Source organism: Stylophora pistillata, chromosome 13, assembly GCF_964205215.1.
Source record: "Stylophora pistillata chromosome 13, jaStyPist1.2, whole genome shotgun sequence".
Classification (NCBI taxonomy): domain Eukaryota; kingdom Metazoa; phylum Cnidaria; class Anthozoa; order Scleractinia; family Pocilloporidae; genus Stylophora; species Stylophora pistillata.
Window position 1 is genome coordinate 21,292,177 of NC_142531.1, and position 13,160 is coordinate 21,305,336.

At 36.6% G+C, this 13,160-nt stretch overlaps 1 protein-coding gene across 2 annotated transcripts; it reads left to right on the forward strand.

Annotated features, from left to right (window-relative positions):
- The first annotated feature begins 263 nt into the window (after window positions 1–263).
- Window positions 264–12,691, forward strand: LOC111329309 (uncharacterized). Of its 2 annotated transcripts, XM_022933970.2 has the most exons (6): window positions 264–421; window positions 3,815–3,852; window positions 4,025–4,061; window positions 7,653–7,850; window positions 10,105–10,269; window positions 10,912–12,691. In XM_022933970.2, exons 1-6 carry the CDS (start codon window positions 367–369, stop codon window positions 11,097–11,099), a joined length of 681 nt encoding a protein of 226 aa, XP_022789705.2. In that variant the 5' UTR covers window positions 264–366; the 3' UTR covers window positions 11,100–12,691. The 2 variants fall into 2 exon arrangements, with proteins under 2 accessions (XP_022789705.2, XP_022789706.2); XM_022933971.2 differs by lacking the exons at window positions 264–421; window positions 3,815–3,852; window positions 4,025–4,061 and adding an exon at window positions 6,394–6,554.
- The last annotated feature ends 469 nt before the right edge of the window (window positions 12,692–13,160 follow it).

Here is a 13,160-nt window from a genome sequence, read left to right on the forward strand (position 1 = left end):
GGAAGCTACTTGAAAAGTAAATCAATAGAATAGGAAAGGCCGGTGGATGCTTCATTGTAACTGTGTCTTTAAAATCACATTCCCTGATAAACCGTCGGCTTTCTTGTTGCTTAACTGCAATCTTTTCAGCTCTTAGATTTTTCTTCTCCGCTTGCACCATATCTTGCACCTGATTAAACTTGAGCAAGCCTCACTGACCCGCCTCGTTTTCGGGTTGGCTTTTTGGCATAAATTAACAAGTCAAATGTATTAGCATACTTAGAATGAATTATTTAAAATTATCTACGCAGCACAGTAAGTCTGTTGCGATACTCTTCCAGTTTACAATGGTCGTGGAAAATAATTTCGACGAAATTTAGTCGTGGAATGCTCTTGAGCTTTTGGGCATTTTTTTACTGGATGACCTTATGTTGCAGCCAAGGTAAGAAAGACAATGCGGTTTCCTTGCAAACTTTCACTCTTAGCGTGGGGCGAAGAGATTCTAGCTCGTGTGTACGTGCTTCTTCGGTCATTACGTTCCAATTTAAAATCTGTTTGCTCATTAGGGTCGTTCTTCTGTAGAGCCAGCCTAATGGTGTTTAAATGCTTTGACCCTTTTACAGTTTCGAAGTGTCTTTTTAGCTACGTGTAGCAACGTGTGAAGAAGTGAGAGATAAGAGGAAATTTGACTCACACCGTGCACTCCCCGCAAAATGTGAAAATGAACAGTGCGATAGGTCGCAAACGATCGCCATTTCGCTTCAAATGAATTTCAAAAGATACTTGGTTCTGTATAAAGGAAAAAAAGCAATTAGGATCTTTTTAAGGACAGGAAAGCTAAATATCTCACCCTCGACGCTTAAAGTTTCGTGAACTATAATCCGGATTTGACTAAAGGGCATTACACTTATCGTGACTGTAGTCTGTTGTATTGTAACGTGAGCATCAGACGTTTTACTTTCTTTGATTTCTTTTGTTTTATTTCACGATAATAAGAATATGTAGTTCAGAGGTGAACAAACTATGTTCTGAGTTTAGGGTGACTAACGTGCAGCCGACAAGCATGTGTACTTTGCGAAAAAAATGTTTTTTTTTTCTGCATATGATTGAAGAACGCGCGGCGCTCACAGAATTCCGTACACGTTGTCAAGGATTTTCAACTTCATGTCAAAGGAATGCTTCTCGTCATTTCACCGATGATATTGTGGCGTTTTGAGACATTCCTTTAATAGGTAATTTGATTTTAAGTACTGATTAAAGGTGTTTCGTGACACCATTTGAAATCGGAGAACTGAAAATGTCATCAATTTTTGTGATGAATCGATCAACCCGTGTCAACTCTTTCGAGTTAATCAGGTCACCGGTTTTGGTTAGTTGTCGCCCTTCTGCCTATGAATCAACGATTTTGTTCTTAAAAGGCACAACATGTATATTTTAGCCTCAAGACCCGCAAGGTTCCGTGTTTAAATACCTTTACAAAATATATTCCGTTAGGTGTACCATTCCTTTTCTTGACGGCAAAAAGGCACGATCGGCGTTGTTTACGGTTATTGTGGAAAATTGTAAATTGCGATTTCCATAACCTTAAAGAAGTATCTTAGTAGCTTAAGAAAGGTTAAATCTGTCATATTTCAGGCTGACATTCTTCTACATAAATGCAATAAGTCTCACAGCTCAACTTTGAAGAGTTAATTATTTTTCAATATTATTTCATAACCACACGTGATAAAGTGTGCGTTTGAATTTATTACCCGTGAAGTTAATTAGTTTTCAAACTTCAGCGAAGTCTGTTAAAGTTTATCCATTCTCAACATTGGAAGAAAGATCTAAACCAGATGAAAAATCATATTTATGTATTACCATTTACAAAATTGGTAGATTTTTTTGATAAAATGGCTTTTACATGTTAAATCTTCTGAAAATTGCAGCTGGCTCTCTTGAGATTTTAAAATTACTTCAGAACAAAAGGGCAGTGTTTATTTCATTCTTTTCAATAGAATGCAAGGATGCAAGTGGCCAACACAATTCTATTCAGTGTAGCTATTGTCATACAACATGTGGATGAGCGTGATTCACTGTTTACAAGCGGTGCTTGACTCAAAAACAGAAATCTTAAGGTGATTTTGAGAAAAACAACCTGAATGTCTTGTTGGCATTCAGCACTGGTCACCCTCCTCTGCTATTGACTTAATCTTTGATTAATTTGTGCTAAAAGGTGCATTTGACAAAAATAAAGAAACCAAGAAGACATTGTCTTGTTTTCTTTGATTTCAATGATAGGTGTACTCAATAACTGGTAGTTAAATCCTCAGACCCCATTAGAATGTTATTCTTCATCCAAATGTTTGTGTTTGTCAATTGTCTGGAAATCAGACTTCTTTTCCTGGAATAACCAATAAACATGTGCTCGATAACGTTAACTGAAATGTATTTCCTCCAAAATAAAAAGGAGGAATTTATATGCATAAGGATTTACTTTTCAAACCCTCTCTACAATTAATTTCTTGTGAATTAGTCAATCGAAATGTGAGTGTTTTAAACCTCAGGGCCAGGTTGTTTTAAAGGCAGTTTGCGATGATCCAGGGTTAAAAGTGCAGCTTTTAATTAATTTCTCTTAAATAAAGTGTGTTAATTAGTACTTACTTTTTGAGAAGTTTTACTTTAATGTAAGATGAAACCAAAGGCAAACTTTTAAACAATTAAAACTGTCTGCCAAGCTACAAATCTCTGTAAAAACTTGTGGGCTAACCCTCAGTTAGCTTCGTCATACTTTATTCAGTGTTGCCCACAGTTTTTGATGTGGTTATCATATGAATCAAGTTGTCTATATAACCATTTTATGGCTTTCGGGACACTTTGTCCCTATAGTAGCTGCCCAGTTTACTTTTTTAAGCTTGTTTCATAATTTTCCATTTGGATATTGCTAGGGATTTCTTAGAGGATGGATATAGTATGAGCTAGGGCTGTTAAGACTAAAACATTTTTCTTCTTGGACAGTTTCATGTATACTAATACCTGTTGCTTTTCTTCATCATACACAGTCCTCCATTTTTCTTTAATTTGTTACCAAGCATCAGCATTTTATTTTGCTATTACAAACATACAATATTATATGGTGCAATAGCCTATTTTCTGGTTGAAGTTGTGTTTTTAAATCTCAAGCCAGATGAGATATTTTAATGTGATGAATGATGATTTTGAAAAACATGATGATTTTTTTATGTACTGTACATTGAAAGTGTTAATTGGTATGCAAACCATGCACCCATAAAGGCAGTCTTGCTCCCGGTAACTATAACATTGTCTTGGTCTTCACACTTTTAAAACTAAAGACTTCTTCATACAAACTAGACAACAGTGGTTTAGAGCATTGTTTGAGACTAGTCCCTTTAGATATTTTGATGAAGACCATTTTGTAATTAGCATAAATATCTGGAATTGCAGAAGTTAGGGGAACACTGTGCTGTATAAAAAAAAAAAGTGTAGAAGATAGCATAATAAGTACCATACTGTATACTTACATCCTTATCGCTGAGACAGGAGAGATAAATTTGTAGCTTACTTCTCAAAAATTACATTTTCATGCTCGTAACATGTTATCTTCTTACCAATGTCCATGTAATTGAATACCAGAGTTACACCTGGAGGCAAAAAAAATTTCAGGTATAAATGGAGTCACAGGTCTGTTGTTTTGACTTCAAAATTTAGTATCCAAACAATCTTTTTTTATTGTTGTGCTTGTTGGATACACAGATGAGTGCAGTACAAAATGTGATACAATTGCTCAGTTTTTGACAATTTATGTCAGTAAATTTTCCTCCCTCTTTCTCCTCAGGAAAAGAACTGCAAGAATATTTCTCTTCGATTATGAAGGTGTGTGTATGTCTTAACTTGTATTATTAAGAACATTCTGAGGTGCATGCAAAAAAAAATCAGTTTAATTGACACACCTTGTAGATTAACTGATTTGCATTTTATCTTTTTGTAGTTATGTTGGATACTTGAGTGACAAGTTGACAGGTGCTTTATTTCTTTTCTCTTTCAGAAATCTGGTAGCCAAAAGTTAAGGAGAATGATTCGAGGTGAGTCCCTATGAGTGTTGGAAAAAATCAAAATCATTCTTTATTACTAGGTTGAAACCTTTTTTAATTGTTTCGCCCATCAGAGTGAATCGTATTTTCTTGGTTTTTGAGTGTATTGTTTTCACCTGATAATTTGGTAGAAGTACATCCATGTGTTCATGTTACTTGTTTTTAGGGTATTTCAAAATTTTGTTACCCTGTTGTGGTTTAATCTTGCCTGGGTCGAATGCTTTTCAGTGTACAATTTACAAGATTCTTTTCACCGTTCAAAGTCTTTGGTACAGTGTTAAACAAAAATGAGAGAATTTGTTGATTAGTAAAAGTAACTTTTCAGGGCCTTGTATAACACAACAAATAGAAAACAAAAAAGTAAACAAAATAAAAACTATACACTTCTTCAGTTTACATTTGAATAAGTCTCTCTCCCTCTCTCCCTGTCCTCCAAATACAGTTGATAATTCTACTGAAATTCAGGCCTGAACAAATCCTACATGTTTTACTGTGTCACAGTAGTATAGAAACAATGTTTGTACGCAGGTGATACAAACAAAACCTGAGAATTACTAATAAGATTGAACTGCCTTTTCTGTTTTTGTTTTATAAAGCGTTGCACTTCTAGATCTTTCAGTATGGGCCTATCTGCACTAGCGACAAAATTGTTTATAGACAAATTTTCTGTCATCACCAACACTCTATAAGTGTGGGTGGTTTGCCGTGACTTGACAAAATTTGTCCTGGGTAAAACCTTGGCAAAATTGACTAAATAAACAAAACCATGACAAACTTGTCGATCATTTGTCCTAAATGCTACCACCAGTGTGGTAATTGAACTGAGTTCAGTTTACCAAAAGATTGCAGTAATTGTCTTTCATTGGGAAACTTGTGGATTTTACAACTTAAAACAATTTGAGATGAATCTATCCTGGTAATTGGAGTTTGAATCCTTAGGCAAATTATAGCGACCAGTCTTATGAGCAGGTCAGGCGCTGGATGTAGTCGGGGCAAGGTACAACAGTGGAGTGATTTTCCAGTGGCCACTTTATCAGTCTAATAATGAAGCCGTGAAGGTGGCACGAGATCCAGTAGTGCCCGCTCAAAGCAAAGGGAAGGGAAACAGCTACATTGATTAAATTACAGTGAAATATGGTATCGATGTTATTTTTTGGTGTTAACCGAATTTGACAGCTGTAATAGCTTCAATGTTTTTAGTGCGGGTGTAACAGAAGAGACAAAAATTTGTCATGATAAAGTTTATCCTTTGATTTTGTTTGGACAATTCTAGTTTTGTCTGTTAGTGTGGATAGGCCCTATATAATAATGTTAACTTTTTTATCTCCCAGAGTGATCACGGTTAAATTTTTCCTTATGTAAGCAATAAACTGTTAATCACAAGAAAGGGTTGTGAGATATATTCAAGAACTGATCCCTAAATGACTTGACCTACTACAAAACTCCACCAATTACTTTGATTTGAAAATTATAAGAAAATATTGACAGTTTAGAGGAATTTGTATGTTGATGATAGGGCTAAATGTAGATGATAAAATTTAATAGTCACATGAATTTGCCAATCAAGGTTCAGATCATTCATCATAGAAAATTCCTTGTCTGCTAACACCACCTAAGGCCATTTCCTGCTTAACAGCCGCACTTTTATCTTGTTGACCAAGAGCAGATAAAAATTCAGGAATGTGTTTGATTGGCAATAAATACCACAAAAAAAATAAATCAATAAAAACATGACTTGATAATCGTTTAAGCTTCTGAATTTGCATACCACCGTGGGAAAATACCTGTGCATTGAGCCATGGAATAAGTTAAGCTAGCTCAAGTGGGGGTAGGGCAACTGATTTGGGTTACAGGAACTCGTTGTCCGCATGGAAATAAATTGAATTTAGACATCTTCCCTGAGGCATAATTCTATTTAGGAGCATCTACAAAGCACAATAGAAACCTTGAACTGTAGAATGAACTGTAATCTTGTGTGGTATATTTTCATATCAGATATATACTTTGTAAACATTCCTTCTGTTTCAGTGGGGGTCATTGTTGCAAGACAATAACACATTAAAAACAACAAAAGAATGTTAAAACTTATCATCATTTACTGTTGCATGAGCAAGTGTGGGCAAATCCTTCTATATTGACTCAAAAGTGCAATACTACCTTACAAATTATTCTGGAACCATTCCAAGAGAAGACAGAAATTTCACTTTAAATCCTATCTGCCTCAAGCACATTTTGTAACAGCCAATATTATCAGTGATGCATGTTTGAAATTCATGCCCTCAGATTTTCATTTAACTTTGAAAGGTCAAAGACATCCTAGTGATCGGAAATAGCTATGACTTTATCAGGCAGGCGTTAAAGTGGGAATGTTTTTTTCTGGTCAACTGCTGTAGTTTCGCTTTCAAAGGTGCAGTTTTGACAATTTGAAGATTTGAGGATGTTTGTTTGAAATTTGGAAACAGTTTGGAAGAGCAATGACTTCTGGTAATATCAGTGGTATTTAGAAATAATCTTCCATTAAGCAATATTCTTATTCAAATCCCTAAATAGACACTGTAGTTTTGGGGTGTTTGGGTTCTTTGCTGAGCTTCTGCAGTTCTAAATCACGAGATGCTGATATTTCATTTCTGAAAAATGTTATACAGTTCTAAGTACTAGCATCTTGTGACTTTGTGATGGATATTTTAAAATCATGTGTTTTGAATTACTTTGATAAAAGTCAGGATGTAAGTTTAGCAAGAGAGAAATACTTCAAGAATTCCACCACATCTCCTATGTCTTGTTAGTTTTATTTATCATATATGTAATGCTATCCATCCAATCTGTGCCGTATATGACAGATCTACATGGTAAAAGTCTTTTTTCTTAGAAGATGTGGTGATAATTATGCCACAAACCTGTTGGTTTTGTGAAGGAATTTCAATTTCATTGAATTCAACTGAGGAACATGCTTGTAGAATATATGTTAGTTCCCATTTTGAAAAATTTTTTCAACTTGCTCAAAACACTATGAATGGCATCGTCAAAATGCAATTTCTTTATCTCTTCTTTTCGTATGGTGTGTTCAAATGTGATGTATTTTTTGGAAATGTGTGAGATTTTATTCTCTCGCAGAAATACTGTTATGTTTCTTCATTATTATTGTTTAGGAATGTATGTGCTTATGGTGCAGGTTTCAATTTTAAGCCTTACTTGAATTTTAAGGTTCTTGTCTTGCCATGTGAAAGTTCACTTAAAAGACACTGTTAACTTGTATGTGGCTGGCATGCAAGTAATAACTGAAAATTAAAGTTGCTATAAATAGGGAGACTATCATAAAAGAACTTTCACTTTTATTTTCAACTCATCCCTGGTTTCCTTTGTTTGCAAAAATCTTCTCGCTTTAGACAAATTTTTTTAATAAGTACATGCTTGCAAAGCTATATTTCCCTAAGTTTGAGTACATTTTCAATTTCAAAGTTTCTTTTCTGAGTGTATGGTAATTTTACGTTGTTGTTTAATTCAATATTAAATAATTATAAGAACAATTCAGGGGTTTGTTTCTAAATTGAACTTTTTTTTTTTTTAATTTTAATTCAACAGAAGCAGTTTGTTATGACATTAATGGCAACAAGGTTCAACACGGAGAACCATTTGTGCCTGAGGGAAATGATTTTTGTTACCACTGCAAATGTCTGAGTGGACAAGCAGGACAGTGTTTTACCACAGAATGTGCAGTGCCAACATGCGAGGACTACAAAGCTGTACCTGGCAAATGTTGTGCTTATACATGCCCTTCAGGTTAGTTCACTTGATAACATGCACAGTGCCTTTAAATTACTTAGTTTCTCATACATACAGGTTAAGGCTATTAGTGAAATTTTCAACATTGTTATTTACATTGTTTAGTGTGGGTATCTCAGACTTTTCCCATTTGAAACTTATACCTCAATCACACCAAAGCTAAAACATATTTTAAAGCTGTTTTGTCAATCACTGTTGGAAATTGTTTTCTTCATTGAAGCTGATCTTTGTCAACTTCAAATTTAGTACAGTAAAAATAAAAGTAAGCGAGTACTTGAGCCCCAAGACAGTGTAAAATTTAGTTTTTCAGTTCACTATCGCTGACTTTAATTCAGGTAAACCTGGTTTTACTAAGTGTTAGACTGTGTGGCTGATCTGCTAAGAGGGAGGTATGATCCCTCTATAATTTTGCCCTGAGTATCTTGATCTACCATCACATGAAACTTAAATTGTACCTAAAATCATAGACAAGTGTACTTGTGTGTCTGAGCATAATCTGTTTTTGCTAGTATCAAGGATATTTGTCAGTGCGCTTGTTTTTTCTCTTTCTCTTGTGAATATTGGAACTGAGCATATGAAGTCTCTTGGAATCAGTCTGTAAAGAACATACTTGCATTATTTTTTCACTAATACTCTAGTGTGGACTCATAAATACTTTCTGAGGAATGTGTAGAAAAAAATATTGTGTTGCCTGTAGGTCTGAAAAAAATTAATTGAGAGTATTAATACTATCTAAGGTCTGGGTCATTGTATTTTATTTTTGGATAAGATGCACAAGATTATACATGTATGCTGGCAACCTGTCAGGGTAACCAGATGAAATGCTAAAAAATAGCTTTTGAGAGATTATATAAATAATCTTCTTAACCCCTGAACCCATGAGTGTTTCTCCCTGAGGCTACTGACTGCCTGACAGTTCCTTGCACATTAGACAGGGCTCTTTGTGTTTTAACAGCTTACTGTGCTCTTGTTGATAAGTTTGTCTATTCTCCTTACCTGTTGGCTAGAGAGCATATTGGAATCACAAGGAGAAGTTAGAAGTTAATCATTTCTGAAGGTTAAAGGGTAAAGAGGGCTGTGTAGTGCACTTACAGTCCTAGTCACCTCATACCATGGGCCGAATTCCATCATGAACACCAGTTGACCCCACTGAGATTGATAATCTTATTTATTATGCATTCTCTTACATCATACCAACAGACAATAGATTTTATATATGTAGATGTGACATCATAGCTACAGACAATAGTTTTATGCGTTCTTGTCTTTACAAGTATAGCTCAAGAATATGCATAATAAATCAATTATTGGATTTGGTTTTCACATAATAGCGATAATTATCAAGGCCTCAGTTTGTGTTATCCACCTCGGCCTTTTGCATCAGTAGATAACACAAACTTTGGCCTTGATAATTATTGCTGTCATGCTCAACCTCATCCAATAATTGTTAATTAATACTTTTTTGTCTGATCTTTATTGGTCAGAGTTATTTTCCAGCCTGCTCATAGCCTATGTGTAGCTGTACCCTCTTCCCCTGAGGAGAAACAGAAAGTTCCCTGTCTTCCATTATTTTCTCCCCTCCCCCCCCCCCAGGGATGGGGAGGGTACGGCCACAGATAGGCTACCTCTAGAAGGAATACATTTGATTGAAAGGCATTTTTCCTTACCGTATCAGTACATTCATAAACAGAATGGTGCTGCGATGATAGAAAGGGAATATTGTTTGATTTAACCCTCTAACTGCCATGTAACTTCTCCCTATAATATCCACACGTGGACCAGCCAACTGTTGACAAGAATACGTGTACTTAAACCTATCAGACAAGAGTTGTTATCTGGATCAAACACCAAATTCTTTTGACTAATTTACAAGGGAATGTGTAGCAGCTAGAGGGGGGTCTTGTCAGTTTAGACACAGAGGGTCGAGTTTAATAAGATAATTTGGTTTTTTAATGTAAACTTGGCCACTTTGAATGGTTTCTACAGCTGAGGATTCGAGTGTTAGCCCTTCGTTAGGATGAGCGTTATCTTCAGAAACTCTTTACGGCGGCCAGTTAACATTACCAACCCAGTTGATAAAACCAAATTATCTTGTTATACCCCTTACTGACGCTGCACCACTTTTTCTTTAGAAACTTACCCCCTTTTTAACAAGATGTATTTGAGGGATGGAAGTGTGCATAACTCTACGATATTCGTGATTTTTCTTTTAATGTATTTTTTTTATTCACTCTCTCTGTTTCTGCATCAGGTGTTAATTCAGAGGCAGCAGAGTTGGCCATTATCATCAGTTTATCAGTGGGACTTGTACTGCTGCTTATACTCCTGGTGTTCGTCATCGACAGAAACCGTAAGAAAAATCAAAGAAATCGAAGGAGAAGTGAAGTCCTGGAGCAATCACAAAATTTAAGACCGAGTAAGTGAAGTATCTTTGTGTGACTAACTTTTTGACCATCTAAGAGCGACTTCAATAAAATTTCTCCTTACAATACCAGCCCTGAGTCACACATTCAGGTCAGGAGAATAAAGGAAATGATCAGCAACTAAACAAGCTCTTGATTGTTAAACAGATTCTCCTCGTCAGAACCTTACTAAATTTTTAGAGAACAGGAGAGAGAATAAGCACAGTGATGTTAAGGTAAAAAGGGTTATTTGTCCCTAGTCCCAATAGCAAGGCATATATATATATATATATTCTGTATACGAGGGAAACCCTGACCCTGTACACCCCAAGTAATCATGCTTAAATAGAATAAATGTTTGAAAAGAAAATTTGCCCTGAGCGGGATTTGAATCCACGTCCCCCTGTTACTAGTCAGGTGTGATGACCACTACACTATCAGGACAACCATGCTGGCAACACGGCAATCAAAGATGTGATTTACGTGATCGGAGACGTGGTCTCCCGGGAAATTTAACTTTTCAAAGGAATAGTCGTCAAAATTTATTTTCATGATCTATAAAGCTTTTCCAATTGATGATGTCAAAACCACAGAGGTTGTTTAAGTAGCGAGGCCAAAACGACTTAATATCCTCTTATCTCATTTTTTGTTTACAGGACCGCTGAACAACAGACTTGCTGTAATTGTAGAAGAAAATGGTGATGGAATCGAACCACCTCCCCCTTACACCCCTGGCCGAGGGAGATACAGTATCAGAAAACCACACTACGCCTCCCCTCCCTTTACACCAAATGAACCGCCTCCCCCGTACGAAATAGACTCCAGAGAGGCCACAGATGTGTAACGTAGGTTGACGACTGCTGTCAGTCGCTTAGGAATATTTGTATAGTTAAAATGCACCGGCGCGCCGGAAGCAATGCGGGACCGTTGGACAGAAGTGACTACTTCTAATCTGAAAGAAGACTCTGTTTGGTTCGTTTTACACTTAGCTGCTAGAGTTGGACTTGGGGAGGCAACGAACCCGATCAGGGGGGTACAGCGCGAGAAGCAGAGTTCGGGAGAGGATAATGGTACAATTCTGTGGGTTGGGAGGATGCTTCAGCTAGAATCACGGTTATCCGTTGGCCAGTGTCCGGAGCAGAACCTGCAAGGACCCTTTATTCGTTCTCCCACAAGGCAAGCCACAGATGAGGGCCCTTTTTTCCCAACTGAACAATCTATATCGAACTTAAAGGAAGATGGAGGAATTATAAAGTGTAATCATTTTTAAAACTTTCTTTCGCTGGTAAATTCCTAGAAGACATTTTCACGTTATCCGACTACACTGGTTCGCAAGGAATGGGGGATTGTAGGGCTTTTGAAACAGGAGGAACGTAAGAAAACTCGAAGCTCGGCCTTTACCAATTATTTATTTGAATCCGTGATTTTCAAGCCGCTCAGAAAAGGACTGCAGGCGCTCTAACGTTAATTGGCCAATTCTCCTCGACCTGTCATCTTTGAAATTATAGTTTGGAAGTGATAGACGCTTTTGATTCAGTCTTGGGAATGAAAAGAATTGATATCGTAGATTAATGCAGCGTTTTGTTTCAGGGAACGTTTGACTTATGTTTTGTTTACAACGCGAAATTCTGTTGTACAGTAGCAGAAAACTGACAGTAGACCATTGTAAATAATAATTTTTTTAAAGCAAGTTTTTTTCGATTTGCAATCTGAAGACTTAACCAAGGAGTTTTTCTAACGATGGGATGTAGATCTTTGTTTATTAGTAATTCTTAGGAAACAACTTATCACATTTAAGTGACCATGATCAACGTGAATAGTGCACTTTTTTATCATGTGTCGTAAACCGATCATAGATATAATATCGATCATAATAGCCAATCATAGGAAGGGAAATATAACGAGGAGCCAGTAAAAACTTGAAGTAAAACAAGCAAACTGCCAAAAGCGCGGGAAAGCGTGAGGGACTAAATCGCGTTTGGTTTTTGTTTTGAATCTGATTGGTCGAGAGAGTGGCGTTAGTTTTTTAGACCAATCACAGAGCGAATTAATGAAATCTTGGATTGTTTCAGACACGCAATTGAAAATTGCTCTATAAAACTTATTCGTTGAACTGACTGCATGATTTACCGACGAAACGCATCAGTACCTAGAAGTGGAGTCTCGTATATAAAACGTTCAGTGATTGAAGTAACCAAAGTTGGGCTGAGGATATTTTGAAGCGTTGAACTATTTTGTTTGCCTGTGACTATCGTGTCAATACCAATATTTTCGAGAAATTTTTTTCAAGAAACGTTCCCTCCTTTCAGGGATGATCAACTCTTTCGAAGGGAGAATTGCGTTGTAGGAATAGATTTTTTTCTCTGTTTAGTAAAGAACGAAAGATGCAACGCATGAAATGCTATTTATGTTATTAAAGTTATGTTGCATTCTGTAGTCTGGTGTTAAATTTATTACCAACTCTCCTAAATCACGTAAACTCCTTGAATAGGGTGGTGCTATTTGTTTTCTAAGTAGTTTCCTTCTATCCATCGTCAAGCGAATGGCTATTGCGGATCAAGCTACCAGCTAAGGTAGGAGGGCAAATGAGAATGCTTGAGCCCGTGGGCCTCAAATTTGAGTAACTGACTAATCCCTAGTCCTCTCTTAATTTTCACTCACGGTCTTAGGAGACAAGCACTACCGCCTACAGCGACAAAGGGAACAATGTGAAGGAAGCTGAAAAAGAAACGTTCTTTCCACCTTTCCCCGCTCGCGTATCTGTAAAGTAGAGACGAGTTAGTCTTAGTCCTCTGTAACTTTTTCACCCACGGTCTAAGGAAACGAGCACCACTAACTACCGCGATGAAAAAACGAAGAGAAGGAAGTTGAAAGAGAAATGCCTTCCCACCTTTACCCGCTTGCA